The sequence below is a fragment of the Nematostella vectensis genome, chromosome 15 (assembly GCF_932526225.1).
Source record: "Nematostella vectensis chromosome 15, jaNemVect1.1, whole genome shotgun sequence".
Classification (NCBI taxonomy): Eukaryota; Metazoa; Cnidaria; class Anthozoa; order Actiniaria; family Edwardsiidae; genus Nematostella; species Nematostella vectensis.
The window spans coordinates 1420647-1439283 of NC_064048.1; the positions used below are offsets into that span (position 1 = coordinate 1420647).

The 18637-nt window shown below is 39.3% G+C and overlaps 2 protein-coding genes across 2 annotated transcripts in view; one reads left to right on the forward strand and one right to left on the reverse strand.

Moving 5' to 3' along the window:
* Positions 1-18294, reverse strand: part of LOC5508264 (EF-hand calcium-binding domain-containing protein 6) — a 38235-nt gene extending 19941 nt beyond the window's left edge. Inside the window, exons 1-12 of the mRNA XM_048722499.1 lie at positions 17948-18294; positions 9668-9741; positions 8991-9088; positions 8266-8340; positions 7496-7562; positions 7066-7350; positions 3311-3369; positions 2512-2591; positions 2057-2226; positions 1495-1560; positions 668-750; positions 217-327 (exon numbers count right to left, since the gene is read on the reverse strand). Coding sequence (XP_048578456.1) covers positions 217-327; positions 668-750; positions 1495-1560; positions 2057-2226; positions 2512-2591; positions 3311-3369; positions 7066-7350; positions 7496-7562; positions 8266-8340; positions 8991-9088; positions 9668-9741; positions 17948-18182 — 1403 coding nt within the window. The 5' untranslated portion in view covers positions 18183-18294. The remainder of the gene's footprint in view (positions 1-216; positions 328-667; positions 751-1494; positions 1561-2056; positions 2227-2511; positions 2592-3310; positions 3370-7065; positions 7351-7495; positions 7563-8265; positions 8341-8990; positions 9089-9667; positions 9742-17947) is intronic.
* On the forward strand, positions 10510-17270 carry LOC5508265. The gene is made up of 2 exons (XM_032377055.2): positions 10510-10669; positions 13866-17270. The coding sequence occupies exon 2, from the start codon at positions 13879-13881 to the stop codon at positions 15427-15429; it is 1551 nt and encodes a 516-aa protein (XP_032232946.2). The 5' UTR covers positions 10510-10669; positions 13866-13878; the 3' UTR covers positions 15430-17270.
* Positions 18295-18637: the final 343 nt, after the last annotated feature.

Sequence of the window (18637 nt, forward strand, 5' to 3'; positions counted from 1 at the left end):
ATGATCCATTACGTACGGTCCCTGTGTTTTGGGTCTTCCATGATCCATTACGTACGGTACCTGTGTTTTGGGTCTTCCATGATCCATTACGTACGGTCCCTGTGTTTTGGGTCTTCCATGATCCATTACGTACGGTACCTGTGTTTTGGGTCCTCTATGATCCATTACGTACGGTACCTGTGTTTTGGGTCTTCCATGATCCATTACGTACGGTACCTGTGTTTTGGGTCTTCCATAATCTTTTGCAGTAAGCCTTTATCAGTTCGATCCTGACACATGTCGAGGATCTTGCGATAAGGGACCATCTCGTCATGGCGGCAGCCAAACCTAAACAGAGAGTGGGTTAGGAATTGAATAAGGGGTCACACTAACTGCTTTTACTACTTTTATCAGTGGCACGCAGGCGCAAAACCGGGATTTTCAGTTGGCTCACAGGCACAAATATTGTATGCAAATAGTCTATGATTTCGCGATTATTTGGTAGTCGATGGGGAGACGCATGCTGCCTCAGTAGTATACCTGCTTCGCTTTGCGTATAATAATGTACTGCTACTGGTGATACATTTTAACCGCAGATATTCAGTAGCAGTACCCTCCCCCCACCCCCACCCCCCCCGCCGTTCGTCATCCCTGGTAATGCCTTGACACCACCACCAGCAAAATTTACCTCGACAAAAAGTGTTCCACTTCAATGGGACCCAAGGTCAAGCGATAGCTCGCGAGCACTTGACGAAACTCATGTTTGCTGACCTAAAAACAAATTGAAATCAGATCGAAAATACATCTAATGATGGATTCACACCAAAACCATGTTTACTTAAACATGGTTTTTCTTTGCCTGATGACTTGCCAAGTTTTAAATTGTGTTGAATTCTTACTAGTTAAATAATCACATGTACAGCACAGTCTAGTTTTGTTCTTGGTTCTGTCCATTCTTGGGAGATTGAGATTAAAACCAGTTTAATAAAAAACAGTTTTAAACTGGTTTCGGTGCTGGTGTGAATGCAGTATAAAACACACTGAAAGCAGCCGCCAGGGCGTGTAGGGCTAATATATGCTCATTTGCTATCAACGGTGACTCCCCAGTAAAGTTTAACGTTAATAGTTTCTTCACTCTTGCTCTGGCGCATTTTTATAGTATTAGTCGAGCATGGCCTTGGAGTGGGCCAAGATCTTGGCCCGAGCCTGCAAGAGGCACTTTAGTAGTTCGAGTATCTTAAGCTCCATCCGGTACTTGGCGACGAATTGGCAACTAAGTCACGGCCTCCCCTCCATACTACCTTAGTAAAGTTGTTTAAATGATACAGAGGAAAGCCTTGGCAAAGTTATAGCTCTACCCTATATTTGTCTGGCCTGGACTGCCTTCGGACCGGTGTACTATGCTAACTGGGAAGTTCATTGAACATCAGGTTATCACGGCTGATCCAGTGGTTACTGTAAGATTTAAAAATGTTGCTACTGTCAAGTTTTATTAATTTCTGTAACATTACTAACCTTTCCGGTGTTCTCCGGGTCGTACCTCGAGAACATCTCTACTATACCATTGTAACCTTCTTTGAACTGAAAATGAGAAATATATCGTTGTCGGTTTACTAGTTTCCATATGACCAATTCAACGTACGATCACTACCGACCGCATTACGGTCGAAATAGTTTCGGTATGATTGCACACAATCGCACACAATTATATGGAAACTTCCCACATGGAAACTAGCCTGTAGCAGTCTCATGAATAAATTCAAGGTTTAATTCAAAGCTGTACGTGTCATTTAAAGCCTCTTGAAGTCAGATGCTTTGCTTTTTCCCGGCTAATTTCCCATGTCATGTCCGCATTTTGGTTTCAGTCTCTCAAAATCAATCGGATTCAATGCCCAGCACTGTAAACCACGCCCCCACAAGGCGATGACCAATCAAAATGCAACAAATTTGTTTCGATAAGTTTGAATGACGGAAGCCAGAAAGATGTTTAGCGGTTGCATACTGTAGACGAGAAATCGCAAAATATTGAAAATCACCGTAAGAGCCTTTAGTTTCACTAAGTGAAAAGGCAACATACCTTGTTTGAAAGGACAGCCATGATATCTTCTTTCTCCTCTTGACATTCGTCAACGGTTACCGGCATGACTGTTTTAGGAGAATCTTGTTTTGCACAGGGGGCCGGTTGTACAGAATCTGGTTTGTCCTCTAAGACTTGTTCTTTGATTGGTGATTTTTGGTGTTGTTTTTCTAATCCAAAAAAGCGGCTTTATGAGTTGCAGTAACCATAAGAAGTAGTATGTCTTTATTATTAAGTTAAGATCTTATTCTTGAGCAATAAAAATAAATAAAAGTAAAATAAATAGAAGTCGAATGTGAGTGCGCAAAAACTGACGCCGCCGCCAAATGTATGCGCCGCATTAGTTTGATCTAAGAAGAAATACATACAACAACTAGAATAAGTATTCAATTCGACTGTCAAGGGCCACTGCTTAATTCAGTCAAAGTGATTAAATTTTTTTAAGTGTGTTTAACCTTTTCCCTCGTTTCCTCCTAGTCCTAGAGTAAGGAAAAACGTCCGGCTGTCCACAGTCCCCAGTCCACTCCGATCAATCCTGAACAAAGAAAAGGTTGGTGACGTATTAGCAGTAAGCACCAGTAGTAATTGTAGTAATTGTAAATGAGATTCAAAATGTAGTTATTACTCAAAAACAACAAAAGTAGTCCTTGTTTTTTTTTATGTTGTAGTTTATTTTCCAGGCTATTATTTCATTAAGGGATCTTGTAAAGAGAACAATTAGGAAGTGGGAGGGTGGGTTAAGAGCCAACTCGGAGAATTGAATGTTGAAAATCGAAAAAAAAAATGCTTTTCTACATTCAAAACAGGCAAAATAGGAAAAAAACACAAGCTAGTCACAATGTCGTCCGTTGAATCGGACTTTGAAGTACTGGGCGGAATGGCACAAAAGTCGAACTGTGCCTTCTTGTCGACGTGCTTGCTATATGCGACAAGCGGCATTTTGGCTCAGCGTCACTAGACGAGAAAATCTGGAGGCTCTGGTACCCAGGGTACCTATATATGGATGGTCATTCCAAAACAATAAATGGTATAGAAAGCTAGGTGGGGGAGGAACCAGTTATTTCTCTCTTTTTTTTTTTTTAAGATCAAAGACCAAAAGGTTGAAATGTCTTTTATTCCAATAGTTAGCTTTTTTCGGTTTGTTCCGTGTCTTCTTTCTTATTTATTCGATCGGTGTTATGGAGGTGACTATATACACTATAAACAGTATATATATAGTTGGGAGAAGTTTAAGGTTAATCATAAGAAACGTACCTGTCCCAAACTTTGTCGAATTCGTCGTCATACATGTGAATATCCATGAGAAAAAGAGCCTTTAAGATAAGACAACACTATCTTTACTAAGAACACAAACAGAAAAATGAACGATGTGCACTAGCTCGTGATTGTTCAAGACTCGATGCAGCGCACCGAGATCATATCAATCAATGGCTGTCGTTTTTCTTAATAGTCTAAAGGAGCCTGGGGCGAGCGCGCGGGATACCTGTGATATTCTAAAACGTTAGGGACTAGGCTTCATTCCCAAGATTGCTGCCAGCAAAATCCACCTTTTGCTTTTCATTACCGAGAAATACGCAGTCATTAAAGCCAAACTCCCAAACATTTACGCCGACGTACTGTCATTTCAGCGAAAGTAAAATCATTTGAACTAAAAGGAAATACATTAACGATTTCTAAATAATCGAGTGCACACAATTGCATTTTCTTCACATTACTTACCCTAATCGACAACCAGGAATAAAAAATATATTTTCCTTAATGAATAAAAATAGCACAAACAAAATATAAAAGGTACGAGAACTCGTAATCAATACGGACGAAATATTCATTAACATTTTTATTACAACAAGTGCAAACAATGTCATAGTACAGTAAATCGCTATTGTTTTTAATAGGAAACATTTCATCTAATCTTCTCTTTCATCTTATATTTTAAAAGCGTACCGACCACACATCAATTATTGCCTAATGCACTTTTTTTCCACCCTTGGTAAATTAAATTATTGCATTACCATAATAAAAATCATTTGCTCATTTCTACTGTTATTTAGTTGTTGTCGGTATAGTATTGATGCGCAGAACGCGCAGGCGTGTATACGTCTGTATATACGTATTAGAGAAGTATGTAGATTTGTCTACGGTCGGATAGAAAGGTGTGTAGATTTTGTCCACGGTTGGATAGAGAGGTATGTAGATTTGTCCACGGTCGGATAGAAGGGTGTGTAGATTTTGTCCACGGTCGGATAGAGAGGTATGTAGATTTGTCCACGGTCGGATAGAAAGGTGTGTAGAATTTGTACACGGTCGGACAAAGAGGTATGTAGATTTGTACACGGTCGGATAGAGAGGTGTGTAGATTTGTACACGGTCGGATAGAGAAGTATGTAAATTTGTACACGGTCGGACAGAGAGGTATGTAGATTTGTACACGGTCGGATAGAGTGGTATGTAGATTTGTACACGGTCGGATAGAGTGGTGTGTAGATTTGTACACGGTCGGATAGAGAGGTATGTAGATTTGTACACGGTCGGATAGAGAGGTGTGTAGATCTGTACAGGGTCGGATAGAGAGGTATGTAGATTTGTACACGGTCGGATAGAGAGGTATGTAGATTTGTACACGGTCGGATAGAGAGGTGTGTAGATTTGTACACAGTCGGATAGAGAGGTATGTAGATCTGTACACGGTCGGATAGAGAGGTATGTAGATTTGCACACGGTCGAATAGTGAGGTATGTAGATTTGTACACGGTCGGATAGAGATGTACGTAGATTTGTACAAGGTCGGATAGAGAGGTGTGTAGAATTTGTCCACGGTCGGGTAGAGAGGTGTGTAGAAATTGTCCACGGTCGGATAGAGAGGTATGTAGATTTGTACACGGTCGGATAGAGAGGTGTGTAGAATTTGTTCACAGTCGGGTAGAGAGATGTGTAGAATTTGTCGGCGGTCGGATAGAGGGGTATGTAGAATTTGTCCACGGTCGGGTAGAGAGGTGTGTAGAATTTGTCCACGGTCGGATAGAAAGGTGTGTAGAATTTGTCCACGGTCGGATAGAGAGGTATGTAGATTTAAACACGGTCGGATAGAGAGGTGTGTAGAATTTGTTCACGGTCGGGTAGAGAGGTGTGTTGAATTTGTCCGCGGTCGGATAGAAAGGTGTTTAGAATTTGTCCACGGTCGGATAGAAAGGTGTGTAGAATTTGTACACGGTCGGATAGAAAGGTGTTTAGAATTTGTCCACGGTCGGATAGAAAGATGTGTAGATTTGTCTACGGTCGGATAGAAAGGTGTGTAGAATTTGTCCACGGTAGGATAGAGAGGTATGTAGATTTGTCTACGGTCGGATAGAAAGGTGTGTAGAATTTGTACACGGTCGGACAGAGAGGTATGTAGATTTGTAAACGGTCGGATAGAGAGGTGTGTAGGTTTGTACACGGTCGGATAGAGAGGTATGTAGATTTGTACACGGTCGGATAGAGAGGTGTGTAGATTTGTACACGGTCGGATAGAGAGGTGTGTAGATTTTTCTACAGTCGGATAGAAAGGTGTGTAGAATTTGTACACGGTCGGATAGAAAGGTGTGTAGAATTTGTCCACGGTCGGATAGAAAGATGTGTAGATTTGTCTACGGTCGGATAGAAAGGTGTGTAGAATTTGTCCACGGTCGGATAGAGAGGTATGTAGATTTAAACACGGTCGGATAGAGAGGTGTGTAGAATTTGTTCACGGTCGGGTAGAGAGGTGTGTTGAATTTGTCCGCGGTCGGATAGAAAGGTGTTTAGAATTTGTCCACGGTCGGATAGAAAGGTGTGTAGAATTTGTACACGGTCGGATAGAAAGGTGTTTAGAATTTGTCCACGGTCGGATAGAAAGATGTGTAGATTTGTCTACGGTCGGATAGAAAGGTGTGTAGAATTTGTCCACGGTAGGATAGAGAGGTATGTAGATTTGTCTACGGTCGGATAGAAAGGTGTGTAGAATTTGTACACGGTCGGACAGAGAGGTATGTAGATTTGTAAACGGTCGGATAGAGAGGTGTGTAGGTTTGTACACGGTCGGATAGAGAGGTATGTAGATTTGTACACGGTCGGATAGAGAGGTGTGTAGATTTGTACACGGTCGGATAGAGAGGTGTGTAGATTTTTCTACAGTCGGATAGAAAGGTGTGTAGAATTTGTACACGGTCGGATAGAAAGGTGTGTAGAATTTGTCCACGGTCGGATAGAAAGATGTGTAGATTTGTCTACGGTCGGATAGAAAGGTGTGTAGAATTTGTCCACGGTAGGATAGAGAGGTATGTAGATTTGTCTACGGTCGGATAGAAAGGTGTGTAGAATTTGTACACGGTAGGATAGAGAGGTATGTAGATTTGTACACGGTCGGATAGAGAGGTGTGTAGATTTGTACACGGTCGGACAGAGAGGTATGTAGATTTGTACACGGTCGAATAGAGAGGTATGTAGATTTGTACACGGTCGGATAGAGAGGTATGTAGATTTGTACACGGTCGGATAGAGAGGTGTGTAGATTTGTACACGGTCGGATAGAGAGGTATGTAAGTCAGTACACGGTCGGATAGAGAGGTATGTAGATCTGTACACGGTCGGATAGAGAGGTATGTAGATTTGTACACGGTCGGATAGAGAGGTGTGTAGAATTTGTTCAGGGTTGGGTAGAGAGGTGTGTAGAATTTGTCCGCGGTCGGATAGAGGGGTATGTAGAATTTGTCCACGGTCGGGTTTGTCTGCCACATAATTTTCGCAAAAAGTCGATGTGTGCTTGTGACTTACTGATTAGGGATTACTGCCGATATTCTAATTGGGAAATCTCAAAGCCGTACAATTTACAGGTTTCTACTGTTCTCATTTTTCAATAAAGAATAAAGAAATCTACTAAAATACGCCTGGCGGGGGAAGGTTCAGAGTGAGCAACCGTAATTGAGTTATCGAGGTGAAAAACTAATGTCTTTATGAGTACATGTACTGGTCGTGTTTACCAGTGTACTCACCTGTCTAAGTTGGGGCTTCAGTACTATTCCGTCAACATCAAAACACGAGTCAGGAAGGAACCTCGCGAACGCGCCTAACCCCCCCTGGGCCTTCCTCTTCAGTAATGGGAATACTTGCAGCGCGGTGTAAAATACAGGGGGAGTCTTTCTGAGGCCTTGTTTTCTTTTCTCGTGCTGCTCAACATTGGAGCGTTCTCGTTGGTTGTCTCTTAGTTGATTAGCCGGAAGGTGAGCACCCTGTCTTACGGGACGAAGGACTGGGTCTAGCCATTCTTTTTGTACAACCTGAACATGAAAATTACAAAAAAGCTATTCATTGAGTATTTCTGTAGTTGATTCCTTCGTACATACCAGCGACATATTTTTACCCACCCATCCCCCACCACTTCTCGCATGACATGAAACAAATTAATGCAGTCGTACAATTTACCTCGTTGTCTCTGAAATGGGAGATGAAATCGTCAAATGATATAGAAGACGGCGACTCTACGCCAATCCTGTACAACAAATATTGGATTAAATCATGAATGCATGAATGATTCAGGTAAATAGTTATTTCGTTCCTCTTCTCATTACTATATTCGATTGAACATTTTCTATTAGATATTTTGCGCAAATGATGTCAGCCAGTTCTCATTATTCGGTTATTATTCGAAAGTACCAAATCCTGCTTTTTGAAAATGCTATCTTGTAACATCACGGTGTATTTAGAGTACATTTTACATTTATTTGGCATTTACATTTCTCACAATAGATGCTAATACAATAGCTAATACAATTTACAGGAGATTTACATCATATTGACTGTAGCTATGCAGCATATTTTACAGTTTACAATAGATACACAGCACATTGACTTTTAATTCGAAGCATATTCAGAGAACATTTACAGTCCATTTGAAGGAGGATTGCAGTGTTCATTTACAGCGGATTTGCTACACATTTACAGTAGATTTACAGCAAATTAACAATAGATTCACAGCATATTTACAAAAGATTCACATCATATTGAGAGTACATTTACAGTTCATTTAAAGGAGAATGGCAGTGTTCATTTACAGCGGATTTGCTACACATTTACAGTAGATTTACAGCAAATTAACAATAAATTCACAGCATATTGACAGTAGATTCACAGTACATTGACAGTAGCATCACATCACAGCATCACAGTGTAAAAGTTGCGATTCGTATTCGTACCTTTGTAGAAGACTGCTGACTAAAGACGGACTGACATAACCACAAAGGTGATACAAAATCGTCGTAAAGGCTTCCCTGTAGAACAAAATAACAACGGAAACACAATCATCAATCTCTTTTAATTACCCTTACGGTGAATACCTTAACAAAAGTATCAGGAGAACGTAATCTATAGTTGGATTATTTGTTTTTCTGAACAAGGTAAACATCTTGCTTTTTCTTTTTCCATCCCAAGCTCATTCAGGCTCGTTTTTATATTTTTATTTATTTATTAGCGATATTGGTTAACGGGGCAGTTACTCTCAGCATGTCTGAATCACAGGTACCCTAAGCTCAGCAACTCCCCAAAAAGCAAAGAAAATGACCTGTAACTTCCATCAAACAACGTAGAAAGCTTAAACAACAGATAAGAATGTATATTTATTCGACTTAGACATTTTCCCCGATAAACATTTCGACGTGCACAACTCCATATGTTAACTGATACAAAAGAAGTACGAGAAACATCATTATGAAAACTCATTATGAATACATCAAAACTCACTCTGAACTTGGAGTTTACCTGTGTCTGAATTAGAATAGGTCATTGGCTTATACGAGGCAAAAATATTTTTCTTTGAAAACAAAGGTGTAAAATACTAAGACAAAAACATCTGGCCGTTTGTCTCTATTTCATGTGCCGCTATGGTAGCCGCTCGCTTCTGGATCACTCATTGGCATCTTACCGTGAGACACTTCCGCGGCCACGTGGGTCGTTCGCTCGGAAAGCTTGACGTACACCAAAAAATCCCGTAGTTAACTTATCCTTGATTAATTCTTCCAGCTGTCAAAGAGATAAAAAAATACAACCAGGGCACATCACACAACGTTTACATAATACGATTTGAAACGGCAAATACTTAAACACGAGGTTTCGCTATAAAAGGGTCAGCTCAAAAACAATCAGTTATCATTCAGCCGTCAATAAGTCAACATGTCAAGACAGTTGCTCCGAGCGCTAAATTCAAATTTTATATTTTATTTACACCAAAAATGAAGTGGACAGCGAATCACTAATTTATCAACTCTTAACACAACTGTCTTGTTACCTGTGCAAAAATAGTTTTATTCCAACCGACTGAGGATCAGAGATAAGCAATTTTACAGGAGACTTATAATGTGGGAATCCTAGCGTGGCAGCGTTCTTGTTATAATTGCAAATCAAGCCCGTGTGAGGGAGGAGTTTACCCTTTTATAGCAGAACCTCGTGTTTTAGCCTGCGGGATCCCAAAAACTAAATGCTGCAGTGTATTAGAAGTTTACAATACTCAACTTCCTGTTGCCATCTGTTACGATCTTATTGGTTGGATTGACGTCATTGTCGCATAAAAACGGCAGTTTGTTAGCTTGGGATTATACTAACCTCTTCAACCGTGCGGCGAGTCAGGGACTGGGTAGAGCTCCCACCATCTGTTCGACCCAGGTTCTTCTCTTGACCTCAAAAAGAAAGACAGGCAACTAACAATTGTTGTCATAGTAACAATCATTTCGCGCTAATGACTTAGTTTTGAAATCATTCATTTCAATTTTTGTAAGTTTCCAAATGTGTCAACATTACAGAATTCATAAAACTCTTTTAATTTTTACAATCATATTTGACAAATATATCAAGTAATCAAGTTAAATAATGATATATCAATCAAATAAATTGACAAAATCATTCAGATCTTCTCAAATACGGATTTCTCCCAGTAAAATGTGGAAATGTCAGTTTTTATTATACTCTAGAATACATTTAGAATATATTTTTTCCTAACCAAATTTGCCACAAAGGTTTTGTTGTTGTTTGTTGTTTTTATTACTGGTGACTGTTCTGGGTTCGTAGTATAAAAGAAACCCAAAAAACAAATGCAAATGACTTTGTCGAGTAAATTCACCACATAGACACGGTAAAAGCTTCCCTCTCCACCTCTCTGCTTTGGGCCTATAAACCACGCAAGGCTCGCTCTAATTCCAACTTTGAATAACATTTCAGCTTAATGAGTTTGCCCGAGAGCCCCAGAAAAAGCCACACGATGCACTTTATACAAGTGCGCAGATTTTATTATAACAACCCTTTTAAAATAAAGGTATAGATATGCACAACCCGGGAGAGCAGATCCATATTTGCATCTAAAAAGATTCTTTTTCGCTTCCCATTGCAAACAGATGCGAAGGTATGACGTCAAGCCATAAATTGTATTAAAAAATAATTTTCTCGATTCGAAGTGACATCAGAGACGGAACAATAGAATATGACTACGCATACTTGCTGCCACTAAAAGACCCTCAAATCGGAAGAATTATCATTTGATGGGAAGACAGGAAAGATGTATGTAGCTGCGAACATAAGCCATTAAACTTCGATTCCTGGGAAACTTTGAGGGTAAGCAAGCGATCAATACTCCTGAGCTAGTATGTCTATTTATACCTCCGGGGTCTTTGGATCAAATGCTGAGCTAAAAATTTGTAGATTTCTTTTAATTTGAAGCTTTAGTCATGACACTATTTGCAAAAGAAAAGAATAAATTTTCGATCCTTTTAAGATTGCATGGGAAAATACAATCAAATTGGTGATAAAATATCACTCAACCAAAATGGCTGCATTAGAAATCTTGAAATCTGCTAACGTGAAATATAGAAATAGCAAAAGTCGAGTTAAGATAGCTTTATCATGTAGACAGGTGGCAAGGACTTTTAATATAAAAGTGACAATATATGGAACTAAGGACTGTAAGGATGGCTATAATCCATTGCCGCTGTGGAAGCCGCTGTGGATGTACGAACAATAGGACTCGTTACCTTCGCTTGAAGGGGAACGGTATCATGCAATCTACTAAAATGAACCGCCTCGTTTAGTCTTTGAGAATGGCGGGCAAAGAATCAATATCTCAAAATCATCCCAACAGTCGAGACTGACAGCTGAACAATAGGCTTTAAGTAAGAGCGAGTTTCTGGCGTATTTGAATAGAGTATTAAAAGAAAAAGCAAGATTACTTGAAACGACCAACTTCACTACCTCGACGCAACATCGGTGGATAAATACGGAAAACACACTTTATTAAAGACATCAATTTTGTACCGGAAAAAGTTTTTTGAGGAATTTTTAGAGGTGAAAAGCCATATCATCCTCGCACTTTAATATAAGATGATATTGAGCTTATGTTTCTGGTATTATTGCAGAAAAATGCATTAGAAAAAATGCAAGCCAATGTCAAACAATGCCGTACAAAGGATATATGTTATCACATACACATAGCGCAATGTAAAATAATCTATACTAATCTTTGACAGTCTTTGGTAAAATGAAACCAAGGTTATTCCATTAATTAAGACAAAAAGTCCTTAAAATTAAAACAGAAAATTTAAGTAAAAAAAATGTGAAACAAAAGCATGCATTTGTTTTTATTTTATTTTATTTGCGATTCTAGATATTATAGAGCCGTCACCAAAAATGAATCTAAAAAGTTTGTTTTTAAAGTGTCACTTAGCTTGTTTAGAGTGCGAATGCGTACAAAAGAGGGCTGAAGTATGCTTACAAGCAATTTATTTAGATAGAGCAAAAGGTTTCAATAATATAAAATGAATTATTAAAGACAGAGTTTGAAAAGATTCCCACACGCGCGCGCACGTAAGAATCAAACAAATTTATATCATTTTCTTTGGGGGCTTGGTTGACAATGAAAATTAAGAACAAAAATAGATAAATGGTAGTCTTTGAAAAATAACGGCCGTTGTTATAGAGTGTAGGCGCATCCTTGTTGTCACGGTTTTAATACATGGTGTGAGACACGCACTTCTGTGGATTTTGTAGTTATTTTGTTAACAGGCTGCTCAACACCTTGATACTACCACTATACTCTTTCATTTTCATTTTCGGTAAGGTTGCTGGAATGATTCTATTTGTGTCTTCTTCCTCGCCTCGAAAACTTGCACAGCAGATTAACATTCATGTAATGCGAACGGCATATTGACAATTTGACAAATTTTATAGGAAATTAAAATGTGCAATATAATAATACGCAAAAGGGAAAAGCCTAAATTCAATTAAAGTGGATATTGAACATTCGGTATTTAAAAAAATGGCAAAAACGCAGAGCTTTTATATGTCTGCGCCATTGGTTGGGGGTAGTAATATAAAGTTTTTGAAAATGATGTTATATGTCGGCTTATTAAACCTTGGAAAGGTAATTGGATCTTTGCTATCAAAGTCAAGCCGAGAGGTGCTGTTTCGAGATGACAAAATAACAGCCCAACACAGAACAATATGCAATTTAATCATCTCCTGAGTCGGATAGAATACTAATATCGTGCACTGTGTGGGTTCAAATTGTCAAGAAGAAACATCATTTCTTAATGTCATTTCTTCAAATGTGTTTGTTTTTAAACGCCAACATCACAGACATAATATGAAATTTCAAAGTCTAGAAATGTTCACTTTTTTCACGATATTTAATATCACACTATTTTTATGGAAAGTTTTTAATAATAAATCGAACGAGAGTATCAAAGGTCTGCGTGCATACAATTTAAATTAAATCAATTTTATTCTAATCTGAAATTCTGAAGTTGGCAAGTGAAATTGGCATTTATTTTGCCGGAGAAATGTCAATCAATTGCAGAATCGCAAAGCATTGCTGCCCTGTTGACCAAAAAAAAAACACAAAAGACAAGTACTGTTGTCTATTATAACACGAGTATTGCACAACATGGTATTATAGTACTGCTGAGCTCAGCAATGCAATGTCAAAGCTGTTTTCACAAAGCTTACTTGAACTAGATTTTCGGGGAAGGAAACAACTTATTTTAACGGGATATGACATGGCAGCTCACGACTTTATTTTCATTCATCGAAATGACATATGTACACATAAGAACGTTTCCTTAAGTAAAAAACAGAAAAAAAAAACGAGCTTCCGTCAAGAAACCGTAGTACCTTAGCACGATATTAATAAAGTTGCAAATGTGTGTAATTGAAACTATAAACACAGCAAACGAAAATGACAATTTTAACGTGACTGATAGATTTAAATTTTATACGCTTGTGTTCTAGCATTTGAGTTGTAAAACGGTTTAGTTACAATCATCAGTTATTTTTTCTGAACAACTATGTCAGGAACTTGAGAAAATCCGACTGATTATAATATTACCAATTTGCAAAGGTTGAGTCACGTTTACAGTAAAACAGGGTAGTAACGAGTTTTTTTTTAAGTGACCCAATCCCAGGGTTAAAGAAAATGGCGCGTGATCCCAAAATTGGGTGAAATGGTGATCCCTGATCCCATATAAATCTTGTGATCCCGTACATGTTTGGAGAATGTAAATGATCCCTGATCCCTAGAAAATTGTCGTGATCTCAATATTTTGAAAATTTTGAAAAAAAATTTGAACAATTTGTTGAAAAAATAATGTTGATATCATCATACTGTATACCTTTGATAAAATTCCTTTGATGTTTCAGGCTTGTTTCTTTAATTTTGTTCTCTATTAATGTTTACAACTGTAGGAAAGCCATGTGTAAATTACCTGTGGATATTGTCACCCTCTATACAATTTGTTTTTATTATTTTGTTTATCAACAGAAATAGCAAGACAATGGGAACTTCAGACTCCCGGCAAGGCAAAGAAAGCGACGAACTTCAATCCCCACCGAACTACCTGTGCGTCACTGCGGTAAAGCCCGCAACAATCCATCTGATTAATGGCGGGAAAGACGAGCAAATAATCATCCAGGAAGCCATCACAGAATCATGGGAACAAGGAATCAAAGATGAGACACCACAAAAGCACGGCCACTCGTGGACCCTACAGGAATTTCCTTTTGGGTATAACAAGCAAGGGTTCTATTGCCCTGCCAGGGAGATCCGTGTCTTGTCTAAGATCATCCAAAGTTTAGATAAAAATGGATGGCTTCTTGCAGGGGTAGCCGACCTCTCGAGGCGGTTTGTCTTCTCCCAGTGGTTTTTTATCCGAGGGAGTGGCCAACATAGCGAGTTGGACTACCCTTGTGTCTCGCTTAGCAGTGTTGACACGATCTTATTTGTTAATATTCCGAGTCCGTTTTATGCTCGGATAAAAGAACTGATCCTCAAATATTGGGATAAAGGAATAAAAGAGAGCAAGGAGGAGGAAAACACGCTTGAGTTGCAACTGAAAGGCAAACCCTGGCATGGGAAGATACTCTCAATGCCTGCAAGACTCCTGATGACACAGCTGTTTGGGCTCTTTCACAGGAAATATAACCTGGAGCTCTACTGCCGATTGAACCTGCGCTGTAAGGCAGACAGTTTCTTGTTCAGACCTAAGGTAAAGGAGTCGAAGGATGAGAATACCTTTATGGGGATTTGCCTGTACGGAAAGAGTGGTGTCTTGATAATCGACGCACAATCTGAGGCGATAACAATTGTGCGCAAGGTACTACAAGAGACGTGGATGTGGCGCGGAGGGATCAAAGATGAGAAGGAGTACGTTGCATGTTATGGGTTTACCCTAGCTGGATCGCCTTGGTGGTCTAGGAAACGCAAGCAGAGTGCTATGTCCAGACTTGTTATATGTCGACTGATTGAAGAATTGCAATCGAGCAGCTGGAAGATCATTACTGGCGCCGCCTTCTCCAAACATAGCATGAACAAAGACATGTTAGTCTTCCAGAAGTGTAAGCCAATGAATGTAAGTTCTATGTGCCTTTGCCCGGTGGGCGCTAACAAGTTACGCCTGGTTAACGCAACCTCGGAGATTTTCGCTACAGTCAGAGAGCTTATTCAGACCCACTGGCCGACGCGCATCAAAAGAGAGAGACGCTACAGAACGCCGGCAGCCTTCTTGGAGTTCAAACTCAATGGGAAACCATGGTCTGGGAAAACTACCGACAGCTTCTCTGCTTCAAATATGATGTGTTACATTATGCAAGAGTTACAACGACAAGGTTGGAAGTTGGCGCTGTCAGCGGACATTGCTGCGAAGTACATGTATCCTGGCGAGGATGATGACGACGATGATGATGACAACTACGCGATTGACGTACAGAGTCTTTGGTTTGTTAACCAATCACGAGTGGCGAGTACATCCGGGAAGGAGGACGACAGCCTGTTTGGAGAAGAGAACCCATCGACAACTTTTCTCACTGAGACTACGGCTGTACGTTGAATATAATAACTGGATCGTAACATTACCTGTTTCAAAGGTATTCAATACGTGAAATTTTTCAATTCAATTTACCGGAGAGGTGCATCAGTCGAAAGTAAGAGAACTATTGAAAGAACCTTACTCGTTTATAGTTTACATGTCATAAATCCTAAATAGCATTCAAAAGTCTATTTGACAACAGTAGCCGGTATGTTTATAATAATTAGATACGCAATTTGTAGCACTAGGGCAGATTAGGGTCTGTCTCGATATAGAGGTACAGCGAACACGGAATTTCACGAGTGAAACCCGAGAGGAGCACGTCTGATTACGAAATGTAACGGGATTGACCCGAGATAAACGCAGCGAACACGGAAGTTCACGAGTGCAACCCGAGAGAGCACGTCTGATTACGGATTGTAACTGGATTGACCCGAGATAAACGCAGCGAACATTGAACATCGTTGTTAGCATATAACGTACGATGGGATCACAGTGCATTGCACAACTCTCCAGTTAGTGTGTTCTAAAGGGAGAATTTCATTAATTTTGTAGTGTGTTCTGGAGGGAGTATTTCATTAATTTTGTAGTGTGTTCTGGAGGGAGTATTTCATTAATTTTGTAGTATGTTCTGGAGGGAGTATTTCATTAATTGTGTAGTGTGTTCTGGAGGGAGTATTTCATTAATTTTGTAGTGTGTTCTGGAGGTAGTATTTCATTAGTTTTGTAGTGTGTTCTGGAAGGAGTATTTCATTGATTTTGTAGTGTGTTCTGGAGGGAGTATTTCATTAATTTTGTAGTATGTTTCGAGCTCGGGTATGATTTGCTGCATACTCACAAGAGTTCTTTGCAGATGTTCCCTGGATACGGAATGAGTAGGTATATGGCTTAATATTGAAGATACATATATACAGATATTTACACCAATTACTGAACACTTGAATATCAATTAGGAAGTAATCAATTAACCCCACCAAGGCAGAGAGGAAAAGAGAGAAACAACGAATCCAACGAGACAAAAGGGTGTGACCCATCTTTTTCTATCTCGATTTCCACAAGGCCAATTGTAAACCTACTTTGTTCTATTCAAAGAACAAAATGGAATGTACCATCTCCTTCATTAAAACCCCTAAAACCAGGGGTTGGGAGAGGCTTCCCCCCTAAAAAAGTCATATATGCTCATCGAGAAAATAGATTTTACCCCTAAGGGATAGCTGAATGGTTAAAGTCACAGAAATTACAACCCTAAAAAAGAAATTTGCAGGGTCTTCTAGACTTAGTTGTACTTTGTTGTACCTATTCCAATGCATGATAATCTGTTAGCATATCAATTTATTTCTTGTCGGCAAACAGCTCAAAATACACTAGAGGATAGCACTTGGGCAAGTTTACACCCTATGGGATACCATGAGCATATGTGACTATTTTACCATTTACGGGGACCCCCCCCCCCCGGCATAAATTAACAATTCAACAATATAACTGTACTCAGTCTGATAGTGCTATAATTTGATATATAACTCTATAAATAACCAGGGGCGTACACAGGGGGTTTACAGGGTGCGCACACACCCCTCTTGGCGGCCAAAAAGTGGGGTATTTCTTGTTGAGGAATATTGAAATACTATGATTTTTCCATATGATACCTATGACTGCACACCCCACCCCCCCCCCCCCCCCTCGGCCAATCCTGGGAAGACGGCTGATTATTATTTTTTTATAACAAAGCCTATGTCACTTGTACTGTTATATATTGATGTACTGTGTGTATGTACTGCTTGTATTTGTATTTCTGTTGTTGTTGATGGTTTTTTATAAATTGCAATCAATACATGCCCTTGACTATCAGTCAAAAAATTTGATTCACTCTCATTAGTGTATGCACCAACATCCTTTCATCAAGCAAATTCTTGTGAATGGGGGGGCGGGTAACAATTGTGGCGGTATGGTGGAATTGCCATGTAGATAAAGGTGGTGGCAATCATTGAAGAAACAGTAAAAATATACTATGAAGATTTTTTTGTTCCTTAAAAGCTTTTTAACACTGGCAAGGAATTTTTACTTTTTTTGACAAAAAAAGAACAAAATTTAGGCCTATTGTAGCAGCGTTAGAAACATAACAAGGAATATAGCTTTCCATTATACTTCGGAACCTGTAAACAAGCGACCCCTTTTTGCGATTTTAGTGAATATCTGGACAAAATGTACTCATTACGGAGCTTAGATTCATTGGCTGATAAATACAAAATGGAGGATAATTACCCTAAATTATTCACGCTGGAAATGACGATGTCTTTTACACCGTTTGATGAATATAACATCAAAAAGTTACCAAATACCAATCGATGAACACCCAATATAAATTTAGAACTCAATTACATTATAAATTAGACAACAAGTTAGGAAACTTTATCGAATCTCGAAGAGCATTTTAAGAAACCGTACCGGGATAAGCGCGAAAAAGTTATTGTTTACGTCTTTAACAAGTCGACCGAACATTGCAAAAACGTGGTAAAATGAATCAGAATTTAACACTCACCGACGGGCCACGTCTGTCCTCGAGAATGGTTCTTGCCTTTATCTCGGTTTCTCTGTTTTCTCTCTGTCCTTAGCGGAGGCAAAGGGCCTTCATTATACCCGTTTGACGACGCTCTAGAGCTTCCAAGGACAGACAAATCTCCTCTATCCGACATTCGCGACCCTGGATGCTCAATAACCGGCAAAGCCGGCAGGCGACCTTGGGGAGCAGTCAGTCTTCCTGTAGCCAAAGCCATTTGTAAATTCCCGAGCTGCAAGGGATAAACTTTAGGTGTTTTTATCGCGCATTTGAGATATTACTTCGCGCCGTAGTTTTAGTTACTCTAGGCTCGGCGTCGCCATGCCAACGGGGTTACAAGTGCAAATGTCACGCTACAGTGCAGTTCATAATCAAGTAACAACAATAGTATGATTCTATGGTCCTCACTTTAATTAAAGAATACGCAAAAACAAAATACGGGATTTAAAAAAAACTTCGTTAAACTTTCTGGCTCGGACATCTACCTTCATGCTATACTTAGTTTGCGCATTGTCATATTCTATCCCTAACATTTAAATGGCAGTCTTATCTTATTCTTATTTAGTATGCGATGTCAGATTATTCTTTCATGCGCAATATCTAATTCTGGTAAATAGTACTAGTACTCTAGCGCCGTGGTGAAACTATTGAATGATTTAGGAAATTTCTTTT

Coding starts and splice junctions, on each gene's coding strand:
- LOC5508265 (XM_032377055.2), top strand. CDS start 13,879: ATGGGAACTTCAGACTCCCGGCAAGGCAAAGAAAGCGACGAACTTCAA.